This window comes from Nomascus leucogenys, chromosome 11, assembly GCF_006542625.1.
Source record: "Nomascus leucogenys isolate Asia chromosome 11, Asia_NLE_v1, whole genome shotgun sequence".
Lineage (NCBI taxonomy): Eukaryota > Metazoa > Chordata > Mammalia > Primates > Hylobatidae > Nomascus > Nomascus leucogenys.
The window spans coordinates 23,812,363-23,839,479 of NC_044391.1; the positions used below are offsets into that span (position 1 = coordinate 23,812,363).

Below are 27,117 nucleotides of genomic sequence, written 5' to 3' on the forward strand. Positions count from 1 at the left end.
TTCTAGTTTATGCCAAAATTATCTCTGTGCCAGATTATTAAATCAACTCCTTTACCTTGGATTCTTGTCTCTAGGCTTGCCCCGTTCCAAACAAGTCTTAGATCTAAATTTAGGGTTTTTTTTTTCATAGTTACAAATTTAATCATGCTGTTTTTCTGGTTAGCTTTTAGTGACTCACCACTGTATTCAAGATAAGGTTCGTATCCCTCAGGTTTGATTGCTTTCAGGGATATCTGGCCTTTACTTGCCTCCTTTCTTGTCACTTTTCTCTCTGTTCACTTCTTCTACATGTGAACGTGGTGAACTCCTTGTACTTTTCTGAGCACACTCTGTTCTCTCTTATCTCTGACCCTATTTTATGCCGGCCCTTTTTTCTGTGCTGACCATATAACTTTTACTTTAACCCTTAACCCCAAATACTGCCATCAATATTCTGTACTTAATTCAGATTCTTAGGAGGGTATTTTTTCATGTTTATAAGTTTCTGAAATCAAGAAACAGTACATTTGCACCGAGATGTATTATTATCCTGGAAAATCTGTTTTTTAAAGCTATGTAGCTTTTTTAGTGGTTGATAATGTTTTATAATCAAAGAAATGCATTATGGTACTTTATTTTTTTGCTTACTTATTTCCCTTATGGATTGTAAATTTTATAAGGATAAGAAGTTAATTTCTATATCTTTACCTAATGCATAGTAAGATTTTCATTAAATAATTAGTTAATAAAGGCTAGGGACTAATCTAACTTATTGGTTTATTACTTGACAACTCTAGCAACTCTGTTTTGTTTTTCCATGTCAAGTGTTTCTCGGGAAACTCTAAAAAGCAGGAAGAAATCAGATTACAGTCTAAATAAAGTGAATGCACCTATCTTAACAAATACAACGTTGAATGTAATAAGACTTGTTGGTAAGTAGCTACACCTTTAAAAAAAATTATAACAGTTAAATTAGTTTGTTACTGAATGACTTTTACTTGTGGTTTTCATTGTCTGGTATACTCCAGTGCTCTCTACAATAAGGGATTTAAGGTTATCATATGTCAATGCTTCTCATTTTAAATGTTCCAAATACTATAATACTAATAGTAATGCCAGTTTTTCTTTTTCAGTTACCTGTTTATTAAGTCTTTGTATCTTAAAATTTTTCTAAAATATTTCAGTTAATTGAAATGCGATGAAAAATTCTTTAGGTAGGTTAGAGATACGTGTAAGATAAGATAGTACCAGTTTCACGTTTATACAATATTTTTGTACTGAGTTGTTTCATAGGTCTTTACCATCTTCTGTCAGGCAGAGTGAATAGTGACTTCCTGGCATTTTCATACAAGGGATTTACAAGCTAAATGTTCAGATTATAGGAAATGTTGTTCTTGTAGCAGATAAGACCTTTATTGATGATTTTGTAGAAGGCAAACAATATGAAGAAATGACATTTTAAATATTCAGGTTTTAGGATGATGTGGATTTTTTTTAAATCAGTATTTCAACATCTTATATGCTTTTAGCCTTTGTATCTCACAGATAAGTCTATATATTTGATAAATAAGTTATAGAGATGTCTTCTATTAAACTTCGTTGTTCCAATCAGGAATTTTAGTGGTTTTCCATAAAAATCTCTATATTCTATCTATGGAGATGGTATTTACCTATTGCCTAGTTTGATTAACCTTAGCTCTGTTGAAATAGTCTGTGTTCTTTAAGATAATTCTTAAATTTAATTAATGAATAGGATAAAATGTACAGAATGCTCTTTAGGAGTCATGGTTTCTCTAGTAAGAGCAAAAAATATTACTGAATTGAGAAGAAAAGAAAGGTATACATTTTCATGATGCTCAGAAAAAAGGATAGATTCTAAAAAGCTATTCTGTGGCTAATTATTGCCAGGGAGCTAAGCTTTTCTTCTTCTTCCAAGAGAACTGACTGAACATAGTGTCAGAAATAACTCTCAAGAATTTGTAGAATCAGAATTGGGAGAGTGCTGAGTGGTCATTGGTGTAAATTCCCATGAAGTCGGTTGTCTTTCTGTAGTGTCTCTCATATGTGGTAGCCATCTAGCTTCTGTTTCATGACTCCCAGTCATTGGAAACACAGTGGTTTGCAAGACTACTCATTCTATCATTAGACTGATCTCATTAGTAGAAGTCTCTTCCCTAAGTCTAGAAGGCTAAGGAGGATGACAATGATTCTGAAAGGTCTGAATTTCTATCAGTGAGGACAAGATAAAGGAACTGAGCCCATGGAGCCTAAAGAATGGATTGTGGGGTGGTCGGTATGAGAAAAGGAAGCACGATAACTACCACCACATATCTGAAAAGTGATCACATGGAAGAATAGAAGAGATAGAAGAAACAGAAACAGAAGAAAAAAAAGCACGAACTTATTCTTCTTGCTTCTTTTGAACTAGGTAAGGTAAAAAATATAAATGCTTAGATGTGTTTGATTGTATTATTTTTCTAAACTAAAACCTGTCTCTCTGTGATTCCAGCTTTTGGGTTGTCCTTTTGGTCTAAGAGTTCTGCCCTTAGAAGCAAGAAGAATAAGTTGGTGCTTTTTCTTCTTCTATTTCTATTTCTTCTATCTTCTATGTCTATTTCTTCTATTCTTCCATGTGATCACTTTTCAGATATGTGGTGGTAGTTATCGTGCTTCCTTTTCTCATACCGACCACCCCACAGTCCATTTTTCAGGCTCCATGGGCTCAGTTCCTTTATCTTGTCCTCACTGATAGAAATTCAGACCTTTCAGAATCATTGTCATCCTCCTTAGCCTTCTAGACTCAGCAGTTTTCAATGTCTGAACACATTACTTGAGCTGTAGTCAGCTTTTGCTAGATTATGTTGAAGTAACAAGCAACTCTTGGTGCATCAGTGACTTTCAACCACAAAGTTTTATTTTTCACTCGTGATACGCATTGTCTCCTGATTATATGTAGCTCTGCTCCATGTGTCTCTTCATTCTAAGATGTAGGCTGAAAGAATAGTACCAACCAATCTGGAACATGGGGAGAACAGCAAGAGCAAACTATTTTATGACTCCTGAAGCTTCTGCTTCCATCTGTCACCCTTGACTTCCTCTGACATGTCATGACCAAAGCAAGTCAGGCTTGGCAAAGGGAGGGAGAAGTATGCTTCTGCCGCAGGAAGCACTGCAAGTCAAGGGAAGTGGGCAGGGCTGTATATTGCTCTTACAGGGAATTGGGAAAAATAATATAATCAAACACATCTAAGCAGTTGTTTATATTTTTTACCTTACCTAGTTCAAAAGGGGCTGGAGGTAGTCATGTTGCTATTTACTCTGAAGGCATATTTTCATTATAATCGAATAAAATATAAGGCTAAGACAAAGTTGAAGAGTGGGCACATCGCGCTTTATCATATATTTAATGCAGACATCAAATACAATGCTTCTTGGTAGGCATAAGGGAATTGAAGAAACAATATATTCTGCTATCCTCATTATCTGAGAAAAAGATACAGGCCTTTATAATAATGGTAGAAATATGCTCCTGGTGCTGAATTCAGATGTTAGTAACAACAAATTTTTGTATGAGGATTACTGATCAACATAGTGGGCCTTGCTTTTGAACAGTGAGTTTATAGGAACTGAGAAAAGCCACATTCAAGACCCTTTAAAGTATGGTGCAGTCCTGAATAAACCCTTACTCTGTGAAGAGAATTTGACTATTGCAATTTCAGCTTTCCCCACTACCATATCTTTTACTGGACTTGCAATTAGGAAACAATGCCAAGTATGACAAATTTAACTTTTATATCTTCTCATTTAGGACTGGGATTAGGTGCTGCCATTGTCACCCCAGTTGGGATCCCCAGTAGACTTTTATGCCTATCATTTTCTCTCTCCCTGGGATGTTTTTATCTTCAGTTTTTATATATATACAAAACAGAACTTTAAGGAAGCCACTGTCTCAGAGGCCTCTGACTAGCAAATGCACTATTCCGTCCGCTGTTGTTATTGCCTAGAAGTGCCTGAAGATTATAAACTGGCAAAGGTCATGCCTCTTCCTACAAAGGGAGAAGTACGGTTGTGTAAATAAGACAGATTAATTTTTGGTGCTTGAGAAGATGAAGGAACTAATTATTGAGTATTTGGGAAACACATATTAGAACATTAAAGGCGTATTTAAAATGGCCTTTTCAAGTAGTATTTACTTGGCAGATAATTAGCAGAGAGTAAACAAAAGAGTGTTAATGGGGCTTCCTTATCCCAGCTGGTAACTAAATTTATTAGAAAGGCTCAGGGAGGCTTTGCACTAGTGGAGAGGACTGATCAGAACAGTTGCTTGTATTATGTAAAGAGAAAATTCTGTCATCCTGATGGTTTCTTGTAGACAGCGAAAGAGAAATTTTAGGAAATGTGTCTTATCAGTGAAATCGCCTTGGTATTCACGGTTCTCTCTCCTGGAAGCAGCTTGTGAGCAGGTGTGATAGGTCTGAGGAGCAGGAGCTAGATTACCGAAGTCCATGCTTATAACAATTGCCGACAACAACAAAATTACCACTTTAGTAGCTAGAAAAAATATACCCTAGCACCCTAGCACTTGCATCAGTATTTAAAATGAAACTAGGGTATGTGCATCTAAGGGATATTTAGGTATAATGTGCCTGAGATGCAGCTTATGTGGTGGAGAGAACACAGGCATGGGAGACAAGAGATCCACTCCTTCACTGGGACATTCTTTTCACTGGGGGAAGGTCAAATACTAGATGCCAGACTGTTGAAGTTTCTCAGCAGTTTAGTTTGCTGGCATACTCTTTATCATTGAGCATTTTAAATTGAAAAGTAATGCATAAAAATGGTTAAAAATTAAAATACCCCAAGGTATAAGCAGAGCCCCTGAGCTGCAAGTCTCCTTCCTCAGACAAAATGACTCAGTTTCTCCTGTTTTCTTCTGGAAATATTAGTGTTAGTACAAATATATTTGATATGTATATCTCCTCTCTCCTATTTTTTATTGTTGTTGTTTTGTTTTGAAAATTGGATTACAGTATTTATACTGTTTGTCTCTATTTTTTACTTAAAATATCTTAAGGTTACACTTAAAATATCTTAATGTATTACCTAACTTAGTATGTGTGGATTTCATTCTTTTTTCCTATCGTATAGATGTAATATTGTAAGTGCCACAGTTTATACGTCTTCTACTTTTCAACATATAGGTTAAGTCATTTCATACTACAAACTGCCACAGCAAGTATCCTTGAAGAAATATCTTTGTGTATATACAGATAGAGCTATAGAACAAATTCCTATAAATACTTCCTCTAGCTGGAGCAAAGAGTATGTACATTTCCAGTTTTGCTGGACATTCTCAATTTACCAATGAGGTTACTAACGAGCTTACTAAAAGAGTTCTGTTAAATTACTCATTCATCAACAGTATTTGAGGGTAGCTCTTTTCTTAGTCTCAGCAACACTGTGTATCCTCCAGCTTTGGGTACCTGCTAGTCTGATAGGTTAAAAATGGCATCTCATTCAAAAATGTATTTAATTATGAGTGAATTGAAGCATCTTTTCATATGCTTAAAAGACATTTCTATTTACTTGCGAACTACTTATTCATATCCACTGCTCATTTTTATATAATAAGGAAATTATAGGTTTTAATTTCAACACTAAGGAAATCAGTTCTTTTTTTGCCATGTATATTGCATTCATTAGTTTTAGTCCACCAGATTTTTTTTTTTTTTTGAGTCACTCCTTTGTTTCTGGCTAGCTGTTGGAGATACAGTCATGAAGAAACCATAGTCTTTGTACTTTGTACTTAAGGAGTCCAACAAGGGAAATGCAAAATAAAAAAAATTTACGGTATGTTGTTGTAAGCATAAATAAACAGAAAAGAGGCGAGAGAAAAAATGATGATTAATTTTCATTTTTGGGTAGGAAGTGAAAGGACTGACTCACTGTGGGGGCTGACACCCTAATTGAGTTTGAAAGATGAATACGTTCTCATAGATGAAGAAGTTGGTAAAGGCGTTTTGGACAGAAAGAACATGTGCAAGACATGGTGTATTCAGAGACCCCAGTTGTCTAGTTTGCTGGAATGTAAGAAACATGATAGGGGCTGGAGGCAGAAGCAGAGGAGATGTGATGAGAAAGATGGGCAAGAACAGGGTATCAGAAGGCCTCAAAAGACTGTCCTATGCAGCTTGGACATAAGCTCCTTAAGGGATTTCTAATAGAGGAGAGAGCCCAGCAGATTTGTTGTTTTTAAAAAAAGTGTAAATAAGGGATTGACTTTGGCTAAGGGGAAACTGGAGAAGGTCAAAGACTGGATGGCAGACTGTTGAAGTCTCCCAGGCAAGGGATGATGAGAACATAAGCCTGGATATGGATGGCAGTGGCCATTGTAATAGAAGAACACAGATTAGAGAGATTTTAGAAATACAACAGACAGGATTGGTGAATCAGTGATGAGCGATCACTCAAATTTTAGGTTTGTGTGATTAACCAGTTATAATGCCAGAAATGAAAAAGGGAAGATGAGAGGAAGACAAAATTTGCAGAACTGATGGTAGGGTAGACTTTGGACATATAGAGGTACCTCTGGGACATTTAAGTAGAAATAGTCTATAGGTAGTTACATAGATGGATGTGGAGGTCAGGAGAAAAAAGATGATCAGGATACATAATTTGAGTCATTGTTATAAAATGACTAGGAAGGGTAGTAGAGCTTCTGTCTGATTTTCTATGAACTCAAAAGGTTAGTGGATGAGTTTATCTTGGCAGAGGCTCTTAACCATTTGAGTTCATAGAAAACCAGACAGAAGCTCTACTATCCTTCCTACCCACTTAGTACACACAAAAACATACAACACAAGATAGCTGAGTGGAAACCTAGGAAACAGCAGTGGATATGGATACATTGGAAGGGCAAACAGCAAGATCAGTCAGTGAAGGAGGTCATGAATCAACAGCAGAAAGGCAGGAGAAAAATTAGGAGGTGAAGCAGAGTTCTTGAAAACCAAGGCATGAGGGCCTGTCAAGAAGAAAGAGGGACTGTGCTTTATTGCTTTATTCATCTTTTATGGTGATCTAGCCTTTGATTTTTAAATTTTGGCATGCATCAGAATCACCTAGAGGGCTTGTTAAAACACAGATTGCTGGCCAGGTTTGTTGGCTCATACCTGTAATCCCAGCACTTTGGGAGGCCAAGACAGATGGATCACTTAAGGTCAGGAGTTCAAGAGCAGCCTGGCCAACATGGCAAAACCCCGTCTCTACTAAAAATGCAAAAGTTAGCCAGATGTGGTGGGGCACTCCTGTAATCCCAACTACTTGGGAGGCTGAGGCATGAGAATGGCTTGAACCCAGGAGGCAGAGGTTGCAGCGAGCCAAGGTTGCAGCAAGCTGAGATCGCACCACTGCATTCCAGCCTGGGTGACAGGGCAAGACTCTGTCTGTCTCAAATAAACAAACAAAACACAGATTGCTGTCCCCCACTCCCAGAGTATCTGATTCAGTAGGTCTAGGGTATAACCTGAAAATGGGCACCTTTAACAACTTTCCAGGTAATGTTGATGCAGCTTGTCTAGGGACCACACTTTGAGAACCATTGGTTCCTTTCTGTTATTTTCCTAATTGAAATGTAAAACGTGTATTTAACAGGAAAATTCTTGATTACATAACAGATAATTAAAATGGTAGCTTCTTTTGTTTTTTTGAGTAAGTTGTTTTTAAAGTATCTTTGTTTCAGATATTTGGATAAAGTTATAGAGTTCATTGAAGTCGTAAGGGCAGTCTTACAGAAGTATCACAATACTTTTTTATGTGTTTTAAAATTTTAATACCATGTTTTATGATTAAGTTATCGTTTAAGAAAAAAATATTTTCATATGTAATGTTTAAGGAAAAAAAGTTTGTCATTCACTTTAATTTAAACTACATTCTAGTATTTCTGTTTATAATCATATAATAATGATATAATTATTATATAATACATACTATATGTTATCTATATACTAATAGGATAAGATAATACTATGAGATAACATGTATTTAGATATTTTTTACATGAATTTATATTTTTAACCTTTAAAAATATTTTCTGAGTTGCTAGCTTTATGTACAGCCTGATCTTTTGAGAGGATAATCCTAAAAGCACCATCCCTCAGTACATGTCACAAGAAAACAGCATTGGAGATTTGGGGGGCTGAGATATAATATTTAATAAACCTGGTAGTCAGGCACTTAGGTAATGGACTTGTTAATTTTTACTCTGGTCTTCACTTCATTATTCAGTACCTTTTTCTGAATTGCCCAAGTTGAACCAACTTTCCTTTCCTTTATGCCTCTTTTATAGCTTTTCCAGTTTGTCTTATGTGCTATTATGGCTTTATGTGCCATTTGTATTCATTGATGGTTTCTCAAATTAGTGTACTGAAATAAGAAGAATGAATATTCTTCCAACTCAGAATCTGTTCCTGCTTGTGTCCCATCAGATTATAAGCCCCTATAGAAGACAGCCTTAAATCATTTTTGTAGCATCTATATGTGGCACCTGGCCAACTACTTTTTACTTTTGTAGGAACCCAATAGATGTTGGACTGACAAACCTTAATTTTTAAAATCTTCAATATAGGAGAAACTCATTTTCTCTCTTGTCATATCCACAATGGGAAAAATTTCTCCCCCATGTTTCCAGCATTTTTATGGAACTCCTACACTCTTTTACAAATGACACTATACAACCAACATCGGTTCTCTTTTCTAGGAGTTTCCATTTAAAATAATTTCTCTGAAAATGTGTAAGTTTAATAGAGTAAAATACAATATATTTAAGAAAATATTTATTTTTATAAGCTTATACATATAATAGCAAAAGTAGAAAAGCAAGAGGAAAAATGATACACACAAGGTACTGCCCATTCCCCTGAATCCTAGCCCTGTGAAATCTTGGGTCAGAGGCCAAGAACATTTCTTTATCACTGTATCATTCAAGAGGTCAATATCCACAAGGTGCAAAGAACATATCTTTCTCATTCCTTTTTTTGGACGATGCCAGTATCCTATTCCTTTTCCTCTGAATATATAATCAGATATAGTCACAGAAAAAAAACACAATAAATTAAACTTCTGCATTTACAAACTTGCTAATGTATTTGAAGCGTTCAAGTGTGGTAACCACACTTCTCTCTGTGTCTCCCACTGATGAGTTGGCTAAGGCAGGCCCACTGTTCATTCTCTTGTTTCTAGTTCTTGTCCATGCTGCTACTTGGTTTCTTTGCCAGTCCCTCTGTGTATCTCTTCCCTATGGTCTAGTTTATTCCTCAGAAAAGGCTGATGAGAAGTAAATGTTTGAATTCGTGTCAGTCTGAAAATGTCTTTTTTTTTTTTTTTTTGCTCTTTCACTTGAATGACAATTTAGCTATGAATAGACTTGTAGATTAAAAATTATTTTCTTCAGAACTGGAACTTCTAGCATTCTGTTCTGTTGCAGGTGAATTTCTCTCTCTGTCTTTGAAAGCTTTTAAAATTTTTTTCCTTGATCCAGAATTTTATGTTGTTGTGTCTAGGTATGATTTCTTTTTCAGTGTGTTTGGTAGTATGTGGACTCTTTTGATCTGAAGGCTCCTGTGTTCCTTAGCTATTACTGACACTAGTATATCTTTGATAATTTCCACCTCTGTATTTTCTCTGTTCTCTCTTTTTAAAACAATTTCCTCCATTACTCAAATTGGTCCTTTATATCTGTTTTCTCAAACGTTTCCCACAGTATTGTCTTTTGCTGTACCTTTTAGGAGACTTAATTTAACTTTTTATTTTAAATATTATATTTTTACCTTTAAGAAGTCTTTTACATTCTCTTTTTTGGATAATCTTTTATTATTGAGTTCTACATAATTATTATATTTCTCTTTTTAGCTTGAATTATTCTGTTTCCTTTGGGATCAACTTTTCATTTTCACACTCTGAGTTTTCTTTGTGTGCCTGGTGATTTTTGATTATCTATTTAGATTTAAAATAGAAGGCTTACAAGCCATTGTGGGTTTCTTATGAGTAATTAGAACTATGTTCGAGCTGGCTCTTTCTCTTAAGTAGAAATTGGGACTCGGAATTTTGTGTGAAATAGGAAAGGGCTTGGGTAGATTTACTGGCAGTCTTTAATGGGGATAGATCCTCTAAATCCCAGAATAAGGTAGAAGCCTTAGCTTTTCAATTTTTTATTTTTTTTTTAAGTTCGTTTGCCCCCCGTCTGTTTTTTTTTCAGTTTATCATTTCTTTTTTTTCTTTTAGACGGAGTCTCGCTCTGTCGCCCAGGCTGGAGTACAGTGGCGCATCTCCGCTCACTGCAAGCTCCGCCTCCCGGGTTCACGCCATTCTCCTGCCTCAGCCTCCTGCATAGCTGGGACTACAGGCGTACACCACCATGCCCGGCTACTTTTTTGTGTTTTTTTTTTTTTTTAGTAGAGATGGGGTTTTACCGTGTTAGCGAGGATGGTGTCTATCTCCTGACCTCGTGATCCACCCGCTTCGGCCTCCCAAAGTGCTGGGATGACAGGCATGAACCACCGCTCCCAGCTTATCATTTCTTTTAGAGGGAACCCTAAGGGTTTCTATTTTGTTTTATGGGTAAATTCTAGCAGCCTACACCTCTAACTGCTGGAGAGGAGAGGGGAATAGTGGTAGTGGTGGGGAATGCAGACTGATACAGTTTGTCCCATATGTGAACCTGTAGCTTGATCCTTTTTCAACCCCATTTCTCACTCCTGCCGTTCCAGCTTGATTCTAAGTAGTTACTGTCCTAGTGAATAGCTTCCACCTCCTTTTTGGCCCTCTTATGGTTTCATTGGCTTCTTTATGTTTTTCCATCAACCTGTTCCCATCTACTGTCTGTCATCTAGAACAGACGTTTTGAGATGTTAAATGTTTTGAGCTGCTGGCTGCTTGTTTTTGTAAATAAAGTTTTATTGGCACACCCATGCTCATTTGTTTGCATATTGTCTGTCTGTAGCTGCTTTTGTGCTACAGTGGCATAGTTGAGCAGTTGAAACAGAAGACAGCAGAGCTGAATAGTTGCCACAGAGACTGTGTGGTATGCAAAGCCTAAACTATCTACTCTTGGGTCCTTTACAGGAGAAGTTTGCCAACCTCTGGTCTAAAAATGTTTTGACATTTTTCATTTTCTTGTGCTCAAACCTACCAGCCTCGCCTTCTCACCCTCTTCTCTTCATAGATAAGGAATTAATTCATTGTAATGTTCTCTTTTAATTCAGTAAGATCTGAGGAGGCATATAAGCCTCCTCAAACCTCCAAATTTCTGCTCTCTGCCCGTTCTGTCCTCTTGAACTGGAAAGACAGAGTCCTCATTCTTATACTCTGTAATATACTGATGATCTGCTTATTGATTATTGTCTTCCATGTATGACTTTTAAGGTGCAACAGCCGGGACTCTGTGTAATACCTTGTTCCTTAATACAAGGCCAAGTATATAGTAAGCCTTCAAAACGTGTTTGTTGAATGAATAAATTAATATCCTTATGTTTGAATTTTCTTTTCAAGGTGGTGAGGAACAGCAATTTTTTTCTTCTGAATACACATTTAAAATCGCCTTTACCTATTAATAATTCATTTTTATATCCTTTTTCAAGATTAGGTATATAAACAATGGTTAATCTTATCGGGAATGGAGAGGACCTCGTGTTCTAGATGCATGCCAGCCTACTTATTTGCATTCTACCTAATTTTACTTATTCATCTTTTTTTTTTAACTAATGTATTATTTTTTCTTCACAGTGTTGCATTATTTTATATGTTAACAAGTTGTAGCTTAAGTAACCATATGTTTTGTAGCTGAGGAAATACCTGCATAATGATCCAGAGGGTTTTAGGAGCAGTATATTTCAAATATTTTTCAAACGTGATTTTTCAAAAAAAGTCTGGCTGTGTGAAGTAATTGCAAAGGATGATTGTGAAACAGAAGAATTTTAAAATAGGAATAAGAATGAAATCTGAGTTCAGTAGTTTTTACTGTGTTTTGATGTATATTTGTATTTGTTTCTCTTCTTGACCGTCTATTATTTAAAATCATTTCTCACATAAATTAATTAAGAAAGACATACTGAGTTCTTAAAGAAATGGTTTTGATAGTAGACATTTCCATTGGAGTACATTTGTGATTTCTTGTACTGCAGTAAATGTGTTTTATCTTGAGTCATGATGTCTTTAATAGTACCAATTTAAAATTATAGCAGTTAACATGAAGTAGAGCCAGCACCTGAATTATTGGCTTATTTGGAAATTAAGCAAATGGCCTGTTTTAAGATCTTCTGCAGAAGAAAATATAGAGCATTTTTAATAGATATGCTTCTTTTCCTATTTCCCATAAAAGAGAAACAGAACTGGGGACTTGTAGTTATTTGTTATTCGATTCTTCCCATCTCTCTTGAACCCTTCCAATACATTAGCAAGTTTGTAAATGCAGAAGTTTAATTCATTGTGTTTTTTTTTTTTTTCTGTGAGTATATCTGATTATATATTTAGAGGAAAAGGAACGGGATATTGGCATCTTCCAAAAGAAGGAACGAGAAAGATATGTTCTTTGCACCTTGTGGATATCAAGCTCTTGAATGATATAGTGATAAAGAAATGTTCTTGGCCTCTGACCCAAGATTTCACAGGGCTAGGATTCAGGGGAATGGGCAGTATCTTGCATGTATCATTTTTCCTCTTGCTTTTCTACTTTTGCTATATATGTATAAGCTTATGAAAAATATTTTCTTAAATATATTGTATTTTACTCTATTAAACTTACACGTTTTCAAAGAAATTATTTTAAATGGAAACTCCTAGAAAAGAGAACCAATGTTGTTTGTACAGTGTCAGTTGTAGAAGAGTGTAGGAGTTCCATAAAAATTTGGGAAACAGTAAAATGTAGTAAGAGGAAAATATCATTGTATTATTTATATTAGTACTTTCCAGTATAACTTTCCAAGATGATAGAAATGTTCATAATCTGTGCTGTCCCATGCAATAGCCATTAGCCACATGAAACTACTGAGTACTTGAGACATGGCTACTGTGAAGGAGTGCAATATTTCATTATATTTAAATATTTTAGTATAGTAATTTTATTGTCTTTTTATAATTATAGACTAACAGATTTTAATTTTGTTCTACTTAATTTTTGATTCTTTTTTCTTTTCAGGAAAATATATGCAGATGATGAACATTCTTAAGCCAATTGCCTTTGATGTTATTCATTTCATGTCTCAACTATTTGATTATTACTTGTATGCAATATATACCTTTTTTGGTCGGAATGATTCAGTAAGTCCACCTTTAGAGGGAAAAAAATCTTTTAAAATTTATTTTATAAATGTCGAAGTTTTTCATTCTCTCTGTAGAAGATACACAAATAACATTATTTTGGGGATTATGCATCAAAAACAAAATTATTGATCTCAGTCTTCTGTCTGCCTTATTGCCTTACCTTTATATTAATTTTAAGCTTTGATATGATAAACACATTGAAATTTTTGGCAGAAAAAGTGCAACATCTGTTTCTAACCTTGACATATTTTGGCAATGAAAAATGTACAGGTTGCTTTATTTTAATCTGGCTCCATGTAAAATACAAAACAGTAAATGAGACATTTTAAGTGTTGGCTAACAACTTTAGCAGTCACTAGTACATTTAAAAGATAATGAAAAATATTTATTAAAATAATTGAAAACCTGAACTGAGCCATCTACCTGCCATAGAATTAATGTTTTTCTGCACCTCCTTTTTGTGTTTCCAAAGCTCTTATTGAGTATATCTTTTTCTGCTCCTCACAGAAAATAACACAGTATTAGGCAGGTAACTAATTTGATACTTTAAAATTAATTATGTGTTTTGCATAGATGTTTGACAGTTTTCTGTGTAAAAACATTCCATTGAGTCCTATGAATATATTATAATACTACATATGTTTCATATCTTTTTAAAAATGTAAATTTCAATGTATAACTACATTATATAAATATTTATATCCTTGCTGTGATCACAAGTATGTCAAAGACATAATCATTTTATATAGGACCTGAATTTCCTGGGTTCTTAATTCTGAAAAATATTTATTAGAAAGAATGCTAATATGACCAGTGACAAAATGTTGCTGCAGAATTTATATACTATAAAGTATATATTAATGCATCACCCTGAATTTGAAAACTCACTAAATAAATATTAATTGAGGAAGACATTGTAGAGTTTCAGCTAATTGTCAGAATGTTTTAGTCTTGTAGGTGAGCCTTACTTTGTCTTTTGGGCCATGCCTCTAGACCAGTCCTGTCTAAGAAATTTCACAATAGTGGAAACGTTCTGTATTAGCAATGTCTGGTACGGTAACCAGTAGCCACACATGGCTGTTGAGCACTTGAAATATGTATGACTAATGACTTAGGAACTATATTCTTAATTGTATCCAATTTTAGTTAATTTATCTTTAAATATAAATAGCCACATGTGACTACTATCATATGAGACAGAACAGTTCCAGACCACATTATTGATAAGATGTGTTAAAATAAGATCTTTCTGAAACTTTTGGGAACCAAATGGTTTTGGGCATGATTTCCCAGCTGATTATATACTGACACAGAATTTTTTCAGAATGGCATTTACTAGTACCCCAGAAATTTAGCAAAGTATAGTTAGGTACTTATTGTAAAATATATTGCATATTTGATTTAAGGTTTGTTATGAACACACTAATCTGATATTTTATATTTAAACCATTTTCAATTCTGTAAGACTCAGTAAGAGCTATTTAACTATACTGAAACAAAGAAAATCTATAAATAAATAGCACAAATAAGCACATGCATGTGTATAATATTGAAGTGGTAGTTTTTAATTTCCAAAGAGAATAAGCTTTTCAGGCCCATTAGAAATCATAGAAATTTTCATACTCATAAAAATGAATAAATACTCCAAATTTACCCCATTAGCTGTTGAATGTTAGTGGTACCAGGGGAGGGGGAATCAGGTAATGTGTAGAATGGGAAGAACAGGTTATGTGGTGGTATCTGCTTCTCTGTCAGAAGAAAGGGACTTGTGTGAGAGAATTTAGATGGATGCTTCTTATGGAAAAATAAGCATCTTTTTCTCAGGGGTTCTGGCTTCTAGAAATCATTGGTTGGGGACACAATATATACATTAGTCCAAAGGATTCCTCCTATTAATACTATTTCCTCCAGAAACTCCTGCTATTCACTGAACTGGTTATAACCTACTACCTCATGCTCTATTTTATATCTGATCCATTGGATTCTATTATAATAATGTTACTCATAGTATTGCTGTATCTTGCCTTGTCCCCAGCTTTCCATTGTTCACCTCTTAAATTATGTTTTCTTTGGTCTTTCTGGTTCACATTTTTTTGTGAAGACCATTCTGTAACTTACTTAAAACAGTAGTAAACACATAGCAGACACTCATGGCATATGGATTGATCTTCTAATTATTTGCCATCCCAGTAAATCTTACGAAGGTTCTTACTTGACAACAGTTTGTGAGCCTCATTTAAGGTTACCTTTCATTAGTAAAACGGTTTCTTTGTAGAGAGCCTATAAATAGGTATCTATATATTTAAGAAATGAATTAACTTCCAATTCCAGGTATGACAGACTAAAACCTTTCTAGATAAGATTTCCTGCATAAAACAACTATAAAATCTGAATACTATGGAAAAGGCAACTATTTGAAGACACTGGAGAGTAAACAGAAGCAGCAAATAGACTCTTGTGGGGGGGCGGTCCATGCTAGTCTGCAGACGGGAGAAAGGGGAGCTATGAAAATAAACTTTATCCCTGTGGCTTTTTAGTTCAGTTCTAAGTGCAGTCCATGCGGCCCACGGCGGGGGGACAAGCACAGGAAAACCTGAAGTTTTTATGGACTGGAGAATCAGAAAAGTGGAGCTAGAAAACTGGAAACACTGAAAATAGTGGAGAAAGCTCAGAAGAAAAAAATCCAGAGAGGGGATTTCCAAATTCAGTCCACCTATGTCTTGGACTGTGAGATATGTGATTCCATGATCCATGATTATATGGAACAAACTGACTGCAGCCCAGTGAAAGAAAAAAAATATAAACGGAGACCAAAGCTGCTGCACAAGAAAGAGTTTATAGTTAAAGCCCAGCCAAGAAACTTGTGTACTGAAAACAAGGGAAATGGTATTTATGGGAGAAAAATGACTAGTATCCAGAATCTCCAGAATGAAATCGGTGATGTAATCCAACTTTACCTAACAGACACAGCACCAAATCAATCTGGTTTAACTCTAAGATATTGGAACCAAGGGACAAGGATTTTAAATGGGCTTTTATCCCTGTCTTCAATCAATTAAAACAAACAAAATATATTTTAAATGCATGAACATCTCAGCAGAGAAATAGTAAATTCTGGTAGTGACAATAATAAAAAACCAAAGGGAAATCCTAGAAATGAAAAATACAATTTCAAAAAACAACAAAAAATTTACTCAATATACTTAATAGCCAAATGGACATGACAGAAGAATATGTGAACTTAAAGATAAATCAAAATTATACAAAGTGAAGAGCGTATAAAAGGATTAAAAGGAAAAAAGTCTCACAAACATGTTCGATTATATCACATGGTAAAACGTACATGTAATTGGAATACTAGATGGAGGAGAAGAGAGAGAGAATGGGTCAGAAAAAATATTTGAAAAAACATTGGCCAAAATTTTGCAGACACAAGATGCTAAATGAACAGCAGGAAGAGGAAGCATAAAGAAATGTACAGCAGAGTACCTATGACAAAACTTTTTCTTGAAAACCATAGTAGATGTATTATATAAAAGGGACCAATAATCTGATTAACAGCTGACTTCCCATTAAAAAGCTATGGGGGTGAGAAGAGAGTTAACACCTTGAAGGTACAAAAGAAAAAGAAATAATGTCTATTCAGAATTTTATATCCAGTAAAAACGTCATTCGAGAATGAAAGTGAAATTAAGATACTTTTAGATAAAAAGAACAAAAATACTAAGATAATTTGTCACAAGGGACATACAAGAATTCCTAAAGGAAGTTATTCAAACTGAAGGGGAATGATAACACATGAAAACCTAGATCCTCAGAAAAGAATAAAGAGCATTGGTAATGGAATCTACCTGTGGAAATTCAAAAGATAATTTTTTTCTTTTTCCACTTTCTTTATAAGCCATAGAGCTGTTTAACACTGAAATCATAGCATAGTCTTCCTGGAGTTCATAATATATGTAGATGTATTACGTATAAAAACTGTAACAAGGCCGGGCGCAGTGGCTCACGCTTGTAATCCCAGCACTTTGGGAGGCCGAGGCGGGCGGATCACGAGGTCAGGAGATCGAGACCACGGTGAAACCCCGTCTCTACTAAAAAATACAAAAAAATTAGCCGGGAGTGGTGGCGGGCGCCTGTAGTCCCAGCTACTCAGAGAGGCTGAGGCAGGAGAATGGCGTGAACCCAGGAGGCGGAGCTTGCAGTGAGCCGAGATTGCGCCACTGCACTCCAGCCTGGGTGACACAGCGAGACTCCGTCTCAAAAAAAAAAAAAAAAAAACAAAAAAAAAAAAAAACCAAAAAACTGTAACAAAGTATGTGGGGGGTTATGGACGTATAAGATTGCAAGATTTCTGTATATTAGTAAAGCAGTGATGAGTATTGTAATCCATAGGACAACCATGAAACATAATACAAATAACTTTAACTTTTAGCCAACAGGAATATTAAAGTAGAAATCTAAAAATATATTTATATAATTACAAAAGGCAGGAAAGGAAGAACCAAGGAGGGAAAATAGAGATAAAATATAACAGTAGGTGCAAACTCAACTAATCATTACATTAGATGATAATGGACTAAACTCTCAAATGGCAGAGATTGTCAGAATGGATTAAAAACAAAGTCCACACTAAAAAACAAAAAGACATACTTTAAATATAAAAAAAAAAGGCTGGTCATGATGGTTCAGACTTGTAATCCCAGCACTTTGGGAGGCTGAGGTGGGAGGGTCACTTGAGCCCAGAAGTTCGAGACCAGACTGGAAAATATGGTGAAACCCAGTCTCTACTAAAAATACAAAAATTAGCCAAGTGTGGTGGCTTGCTCCTGTAGTCCCAGTTACTTGGGATGCTGAGGCAGGAGGATCGCTTGAGCCCTGGAGGTCGAGGCTGCAGTGAGCTATGATTGCACCACTGCATTCCAGCCTGGGCAGCTGGGCAATAGAGCGAGACCCTGTCTCAAAAAACAAAAACAAAAAAAAAAACCCCAAACAATTGTGCTGGAGATCCTAGCCTTTGTCATAAGATAAGAAATATAAGGCATATGGATTGGAAAAGAAGTTAGGTTGTCCTTAATTGCAGATGACATGGCAAACCCTAAGGAATCCACAAACAAGCTTCTAGAACTAATAAGTACAGTTAGCAAACTCCTAGAATATGAAGTCAGTATACAAAAATCAATAACTTTGAAAATGAAAAAAAATTTTTAAAAGCTTTACTTACAATAACATCAAAATTTTTTAGAAATGTAACAGATAACTTGATAGGCTTGTACACTGAAAATATTAAAGCATTAGAAATGGAATTAAAGACTATGTAAAATAATGAGATACACTATGTGCATATATTAGAAAACTCAATATTATAAAGGTGGCAGTCTTCCCCAAATCTATAGGTTCAGTACAATCCCAGTCAAAACGGTAACAAGATTTTTTTTTTGAAGAAATTTAGAAGTTTATTTTAAAATTGATACAAAAAGCAAAAGATTCATAATGGCCAAAACATTTTTGAAGAACAGACTTAGAGGATTTTTATACCTGATTTCACAAAGACTTACTCCAGAGCTACAGTAATTGATAAAGTGTGGTACTGGCCTAACAGTAGATCAGTGCAACAGAAATAGACACACTTACATGGTCAATTGATTTTTGAAAAGGGCACCAAGGCGGTTCATTAGAGAAAATAGTTTTTTTAGCAAATGGTGTGGGTACACTTGGATATCAGTATGAAAAGAAAAAAAAAAGCCTTAACCCTTTCATACCATACACAAGAATATAAAGATTCAGGTGGTGGAGCCAAGAGATTCAGGAGGTGCGGCCAAGATGGCCAAATAGGAACAGCTCCGGTCTATAGCTCCCAGCGTGAACGACGCAGAAGATGGGTGATTTCTGCATTTCCATCTGAGGTACTGGGTTCATCTCTCTAGGGAGTGCCAGACAGTGGGCGCAGGACAGTGGGTGCAGCGCACCATGCGTGAGCCGAAGCAGGGCGAGGCATTGCCTCACCCGGGAAGCACAAGGGGTCAAGGAGTTCCCTTTCCTAGTCAAAGACAGGGGTGACAGACAGCACCTGGAAAATCGGGTCAGTCCCACCCTAATACTGCGCTTTTTCAAAGGGCTTAAAAAATGGCACACCAGGAGATTATATCCCACACCTGGCTCAGAGGGTCCTATGCCCATGGAGTCTCGCTGACTGCTAGCACAGCAGTCTGAGATGAAACTGCAAGGCGGCAACCAGGCTGGGGGAGGGGTGCCCGCCATTGCCCAGGCTTGCTTAGGTAAACAAAGCAGCCAGGAAGCTCGAACTGGGTGGAGCCCACCACAGCTCAAGGAGGCCTGCCTGCCTCTGTAGGCTCCACCTCTGGGAGCAGGGCACAGACAAACAAAAAGACAGCAGTAACCTCTGCAGACTTAAATGTCCCTGTCTGACAGCTTTGAAGAGAGTAGTGGTTCTCCCAGCACGTAGCTGGAGATCTGAGAACAGGCAGACTGCCTCCTCAAGTGGGTCCCTGACCCCCGAACAGCCTAACTGGGAGGCACTTCCCGGTAGGGGCAGACTGACACCTCACACGGCCAGGTACTCCTCTGAGACAAAACTTCCAGAGAAATGATCAAGCAGCAGCATTCATGGTTCACAAAAATCCACTGTTCTGCAGCCTCCGCTGCTGAGACCCAGGCAAACAGGGTCTGGAGTGGACCTCTGGCAAACTCCAACAGACCTGCAGCTGAGGGTCCTGTCTGTTAGAAGCAAAACTAACAAACAGAAAGGACATCCACACCAAAAACCCATCTGTACATCACCATCATCAAAGACCAAAGGTAGATAAAACCACAAAGATGGGAAAAAAACAGAGCAGAAAGACGGGAAACTCTAAAATTTAATCAGAGTGCCTCTCCTCCTCCAAAGGAATGCAGCTCCTCACCAGCAACGGAACAAAGCTGGACGGAGAATGACTTTGACGAGCTGAGAGAAGAAGGCTTCAGACGATCAAATTACTTAGAGCTACAGGAGGAAATTTGAACCAATGGCAAAGAAGTTAAAAACCTCGAAAAAAAATTAGACGAATGGATAACTAGAATAACCAATACAGAGAAGTCCTTAAAGGACCTGATGAAGCTGAAAACCAAGGCACGAGAGCTACATGACGAATGCAGAAGCCTCAGTAGCCATTGTGATCAACTGGAAGAAAGGGTATCAGTGGTGGAAGACGAAATGAATGAAATGAAGTGAGAAGAGAAGTTTAGAGAAAAAAGAATAAAAAGAAACAAACAAAGCCTCCAAGAAATATGAGACTATGTGAAAAGACCAAATCTACCACTGATTGGTGTACCTGAAAATGACGGGAGAATGGAACTAAGTTGGAAAACACTCTGCAGGATATCATCCAAGAGAACTTCCCCAATCTAGCAAGGCAGGCCAACATTCAGATTCAGGAAATACAGAGAATGCCACAAAGATAACCGTCGAGAAGAGCAACTCCAAGACACATAATTGTCAGATTCACCAAAGTTGAAATGAAGGAAAAAATGTTAAGAGCAGCCAGAGAGAAAGGTCGGGTTACCCACAAAGGGAAGCCCATCAGACTAACAGCGGATCTCTCGGCAGAAACTCTACAAGCCAGAAGAGAGTGGGGGCCAATATTCAACATTCTTAAAGAAAAGAATTTTCAACCCAGAATTTCATATCCAGCCAAACTAAGCTTCATAAGTGAAGGAGAAATAAATTCTTTACAGACAAGCAAATGCTGAGAGATTTTGTCACCACCAGGCCTGCCCTAAAAGAGCTCCTGAAGGAAGCACTAAACTTGGAAAGGAACAACTGTTACCAGCCACTGCAAAATCATGCCAAATTGTAAAGACCATCGAGGCTAAGAAGAAACTGCATCAACTAACGAGCAAAATAACCAGCTAACATCATAATGACAGGATCAAATTCACACATAACAATATTAACTTTAAATGTAAATGGACTAAGTGCTCCAATTAAAAGACACAGACTGGCAAATTGGATAAAGAGTCAAGACCCATCAGTGTGCTGTATTCAGGAAACCCATCTCATGTGCAGAGACACACATAGGCTCAAAATAAAAGGATGGAGGAAGATCTACCAAGCAAATGGAAAACAAAAGAAGGCAGGGGTTGCAATCCTAGTCTCTGATAAAACAGACTTTAAACCAACAAAGATCAAAGGAGACAAGGCCATTACATAATGGTAAAGGGATCAATTCAACAAGAAGAGCTAACTGTCCTAAATATATATGCACTCAATACAGGAGCACCCAGATTCATAAGGCAAGTACTGAGTGACCTACAAAGATACTTAGACTCCCACACAATAATAATGGGAGATTTTAACACCCCACTGTCAACATTAGACAGATCAACGAGACAGAAAGTTAACAAGGATACCCAGGAATTGAACTCAGCTCTGCACCAAGCAGACCTAATAGACATCTACAGAACTCTCCACCCCAAATCAACAGAATATACATTTTTTTCAGCACCACACCATACCTATTCCAAAATTGACCACATAGTTGGAAGTACAGCTCTCCTCAGCAAATGTAAAAGAACAGAAATTACAACAAACTGTCTCTCAGAACACAGTGCAATCAAACTAGAACTCAGGATTAAGAAACTCACTCAAAACCACTCAACTACATGGAAACTGAACAACCTGCTCCTGAATGACTACTGGGTACATAACGAAATGAAGGCGGAAATAAAGATGTTCTTTGAAACCAATGAGAACAAAGACACAACATACCAGAATCTCTGGGACACATTCAAAGCAGTGTGTAGAGGAAAATTTATAGCACTAGATGCCCACAAGAGAAAGCAGGAAAGATCCAAAATTGACACCCTAACATCACAATTAAAAGAACTAGAAAAGCAAGAGCAAACACATTCAAAAAATAGCAGAAGGCAAGAAATAACTAAAATCAGAGCAGAACTGAAGGAAATAGAGACACAAAAAACCCTTCAAAAAATTAATGAATCCAGGAGCTTGTTTTTTGAAAAGATCAACAAAATTGATAGACAGCTAGCAAGACTAATAAAGAAGAAAAGAGAGAAGAATCAAATAGACGCAATAAGAAATGATAAAGGGGATATCACCACCGATCCCACAGAAATACAAACTACCATCAGAGAATACTACAAACACCTCTATGCAAATAAACTAGAAAATCTAGAAGAAATGGATGAATTCCTTGATACATACACCCCCCAAGACTAAACCAGGAAGAAGTTGAATCTCTGAATAGACCAATAACAGGCTCTGAAATTGTGGCAATAATCAATAGCTTACCAACCAAAAAGAGTCCAGGACCAGATGGATTCACAGCCGAATTCTACCAGAGGTACAAGGAGGAACTGGTACCATTCCTTCTGAAACTATTCCAATCAATAGAAAAAGAGGGAATCCTCCCTAACTCATTTTATGCGGCCAGCATCATCTTGATACCAAAGTCGGGCAGGGACACAACCAAAAAAGAGAATTTTAGACCAATATCCTTGATGAACATTGATGCAACAATCCTCAGTAAAATACTAGCAAACCGAATCCAGCAGCACATCAAAAAGCTTATCCACCATGATCAAGTGGGCTTCATCCCTGGGATGCAAGGCTGGTTCAACATACGCAAATCAATAAATGTAATCCAGCATATAAACAGAACCACATACAAAAACCACATGATGATCTCAATAGATGCAGAAAAGGCCTTTGACAAAATTCAGCAACACTTCATGCTAAAAACTCTCAATAAATTAGGTATTGATGGGATATATCTCAAAATAATAAGAGCTATCTATGACAAACCCACAGCCAATATCATACTAAATGGGCAAAAACTGGAAGCATTCCCTTTGAAAACTGGCACAAGACAGGGATGCCCTCTCTCACCACTCCTATTCAACATAGTGTTGGAGGTTCTGGCCAGGGTAATTAGGCAGGAGAAGGAAGTAAAGGGTATTCAATTAGGAAAAGAGGAAGTCAAATTGTCCCTGTTTGCAGATGACATGATTATACATCTAGAAAACCCCATTGTCTCAGCTCAAAATCTCCTTAAGCTGATAAGCAACTTCAGCAAAGTCTCAGGATATAAAATCAATGTACAAAAATCACAAGCATTCTTATACACCAATAACAGACAAACAGAGAGCCAAATCATGAGTGAACTCCCATTCACAATTGCTTCAAAGATAATAAAATACCTAGGAATCCAACTTACAAGGGACATGAAGGACCCCTTCAAGGAGAACTACAAACCACTGCTCAATGAAATAAAAGAGGATACAAACAAATGGAAGAACATTCCATGCTCATGGGTTGGAAGAATCAATATTGTGAAAATGGCCATACTGCCCAGGGTAATTTATAGATTCAATGCCATCCCCATCAAGTTACCAATGACCTTCTTCACAGAATTGGAAAAAACTACTTTAAAGTTCATATGGAACCAAAAAAGAGCCCACATTGCCAAGTCAATCCTAAGCCAAAAGAACAAAGCTGGAGGCATCACGCTACCTGACTTCAAACTATACTACAAGGCTACAGTAACCAAAACAGCATGGGACTGGTACCAAAACAGAGATATAGATCAATGGAACAGAACAGAGCCCTCAGAAATAATGCCGCACATCTACAACTATCTGATCTTTGACAAATCTGACAAAAACAAGCAATGGGGAAAGGATTCCCTATTTAATAAATGGTGCTGGGAAAACTGGCTCGCCGTATGTAGAAAGCTGAAACTGGATCCCTTCCTTACACGTTATACGAAAATTAATTCAAGATGGATTAAAGACTTACATGTTAGACCTAAAACCATAAAAACCCTAGAAGAAAACCTAGGCAATATCATTCAGGACATAGGCGTGGGTAAGGACTGCATGTCTAGAACAGCAAAAGCAATGGCAACAAAAGCCAAAATTGACAAATGGGATCTAATTGAACTAAAGAGCTTCTGCACAGCAAAAGAAACTACCATCAGAGTCAACAGGCAACCTACAAAATAGGAGAAAATTTTTGCAACCTACTCATCTGACAAAGGGCTAGTATCCAGAATCTACAATGAACTCAAACAAATTTATAAGAAAAAAACAACCCCATCAAAAAGTGGGCAAAGGACATGAACAGACACTTCTCAAAAGAAGACATTTATGTAGCCAAAATACACATGCAAAAATGCTCATCATCACTGGCCATCAGAGAACTGCAAATCAAAACCACAATGAGATACCATCTCACACCAGTTAGAATGGCCATCATTAAAATGTCAGGAAACAACAGGTGCTGGAGAGGATGTGGAGAAATAGGAACACTTTTACACTGTTGGTGGGACTGTAAACTAGTTCAACCATTGTGGAAGTCAGTGTGGCGATTCCTCAGGGATCTAGAACTAGAAATACCATTTGACCCAGCCATAGCATTACTGGGTATAGACTCAAAGGACTATAAGTCATGCTGCTATAAAGACACATGCACACATATGTTTATTGTGGCACTATTCACAATAGCAAAGAGTTGGAACCAACCCAAATGTCCAACAACGATAGACTGGATTAAGAAAATGTGGCACATATACACCATGGAATACTATGAAGCCATAAAAAATGATGAGTTCATGTCCTTTGTACGGACATGGATGAAACTGGAAATCATCATTCTCAGTAAACTATCACAAGGACAAAAAACCAAACACCACATGTTCTCTCTCATAGGTGGGAGTTGAACAATGAGAACTCATGGACACAGGAAGGGGAACATCACACTGTTGTGCGGTGGGGGGAGGGGGGAGGGACTGCTGTGGGGTGGGGGAGGGGAGAGGGACAGCATTAGGAGATATACCTAATGCTAAATGATGAGTTAATGGGTGCAGCACACCAGCATGGCACATGGATACATATGTAACAAACCTGCACATTGTGCACATGTACCTTAAAATTTAAAGTATAATAATAATAATAGTAATGAAAGAACTTTATGAGAAAGTTAAAAAAAAATCGATTTCTAGTTATTTACCCAAGAGAAGTGAAAATAATATATGTCCAGACAAGGACACACACATGAATGTTCATGGTGACATTATTCAAATAGCCCAAAACTGGAACCCAAATGTTAATTGACCGAATCAGTACACTGAACAAGTAAAGAGATTGTACTGTATCCATACTACTAAATACAGTAAAGCAATAAAACACTACAAAATACCACCAGACTCAACATGGATGAATCTCAAAAGCATTCGGAGTAAAACACATCAAACACAAAAGATTATATACTATGTGATTCCATTTATATGAAATTTTAGAAAAGGCAAAAAGTATAGTGAGAGAAAGCAGGTCAGGGGTTAAGGGTGAGGGAAGGGGATAAGGGCAAAGGGTATGAGGACATTTTTAAGTGGGAGGGAACTCTATCTTTTTTATGGTGCTTTTTGCGATTGTATGCTATTACCAAATTCATCAAACTGTATACTTAAAAGGACTGAATGTAATTTATATATAAATAATACCTTAATGAAAATAGAAGAAAAATGGATTAATGAAGTTTATAAAACCTGGAGAAAATAAAATGTATTAAATATTATAAAATTAGCATATAAAATTAGTTCATGTTTTATTGCAGTGTTATGGCACAACTATTTTCACATAAGACTCTGACACGTGTAATTTCTCATTCTTGTATCTCAAATGGAAGAGGAATAATAAATGTTCATGTATGCTTGTGTGTATGTATAGTCACATGTACATACATAATTTCTATGACTGTTAATGACACATTTTATAGCTTACTCTTAATAATGTTTTAAATTTATTGGCTCATAGAGAACATTGTAATATTTTTCCAAATGCCTTTAACTATGTATGATTACCTCTAAATTAAATTTATTTTCATCAATGGAATCATCACACAAGGAGCTGACTAACTGGCTTTTCATGTCTTATTCTTACTTTTCTCATTTATGCTCTTGTGTGAAGGTTTTTATAAATGCTTTGGCTTTGTTTGTAGTGAGTAGATTTCTATCTATACTGTGAAATGTTTACCAAGCCTAATAGAAAATTGTATTGATTTTTGAATGAGGAGTTAAGCTATCACTAATTTGTATAAGAAAAATAAGCAAAAAATATAACTTACGTTGTTATGCTGCCACATGAACACAGCACAGCATACCTTACATATAACAGAGTGTAATATGTTTATCTAAAATCTCAAGTTTTGCAACTAAAAATGACTCGTGAGAAAGAAATTCTGGAGAACTCTCTCCTGATAATTCTTAAGATTATCTGATAGATGTTAGTGTGTCGTGTAAATGCACACAGGTAAATGTTTCTTTGGTTCCCTTAAGATTTGACTCCTTTGCTTGATGTGCTAGAATTTGCAAATGCCATTTGGAAACCCTCAGAAGGCTAAGTATCTCAGTGAAAACTCATCAAATACCTCGGTTAATTTGAAGATGTAACATTTGCAAGATGATCTCTAGAACGATCTAACAAACCTTTTTCTTTTTCAGTTGGAATCAACAGGACTCGGCCTTAGTAGTAGTAGACTAAGAACAACTCTAAACAGAATACAAGAAAGCCTTATTGATCTAGTAAGTAACAAACTGGAATAAATTCTTTTGGATTATATAAAATGGAAATTAGCTATTCAATCAATTTCATGTAAATGTGTGTCTATATGTATTGAGTAGCTGAGTCCTCAGAATTAAATGAGTGCATATAGGAAGTAAAACAGAGGTTGCTTATAGTCTGATCAGAGAAACTAGTATACATAAAAGAATATGATATTGGGCATATGTCTAGCACAAGTTCAAAGAA

General features: G+C 36.5%; 1 protein-coding gene across 2 annotated transcripts in view; it reads left to right on the plus strand.

Moving 5' to 3' along the window:
- Window positions 1-27,117, plus strand: part of VPS50 (VPS50 subunit of EARP/GARPII complex) — a 131,250-nt gene that overhangs the window by 78,938 nt on the left and 25,195 nt on the right. For both annotated transcript variants that reach the window (XM_030822092.1, XM_030822093.1), the window contains 3 exons: window positions 805-911; window positions 13,169-13,290; window positions 26,811-26,891. In XM_030822092.1, the coding sequence (XP_030677952.1) occupies window positions 805-911; window positions 13,169-13,290; window positions 26,811-26,891 (310 nt within the window). The remainder of the gene's footprint in view (window positions 1-804; window positions 912-13,168; window positions 13,291-26,810; window positions 26,892-27,117) is intronic.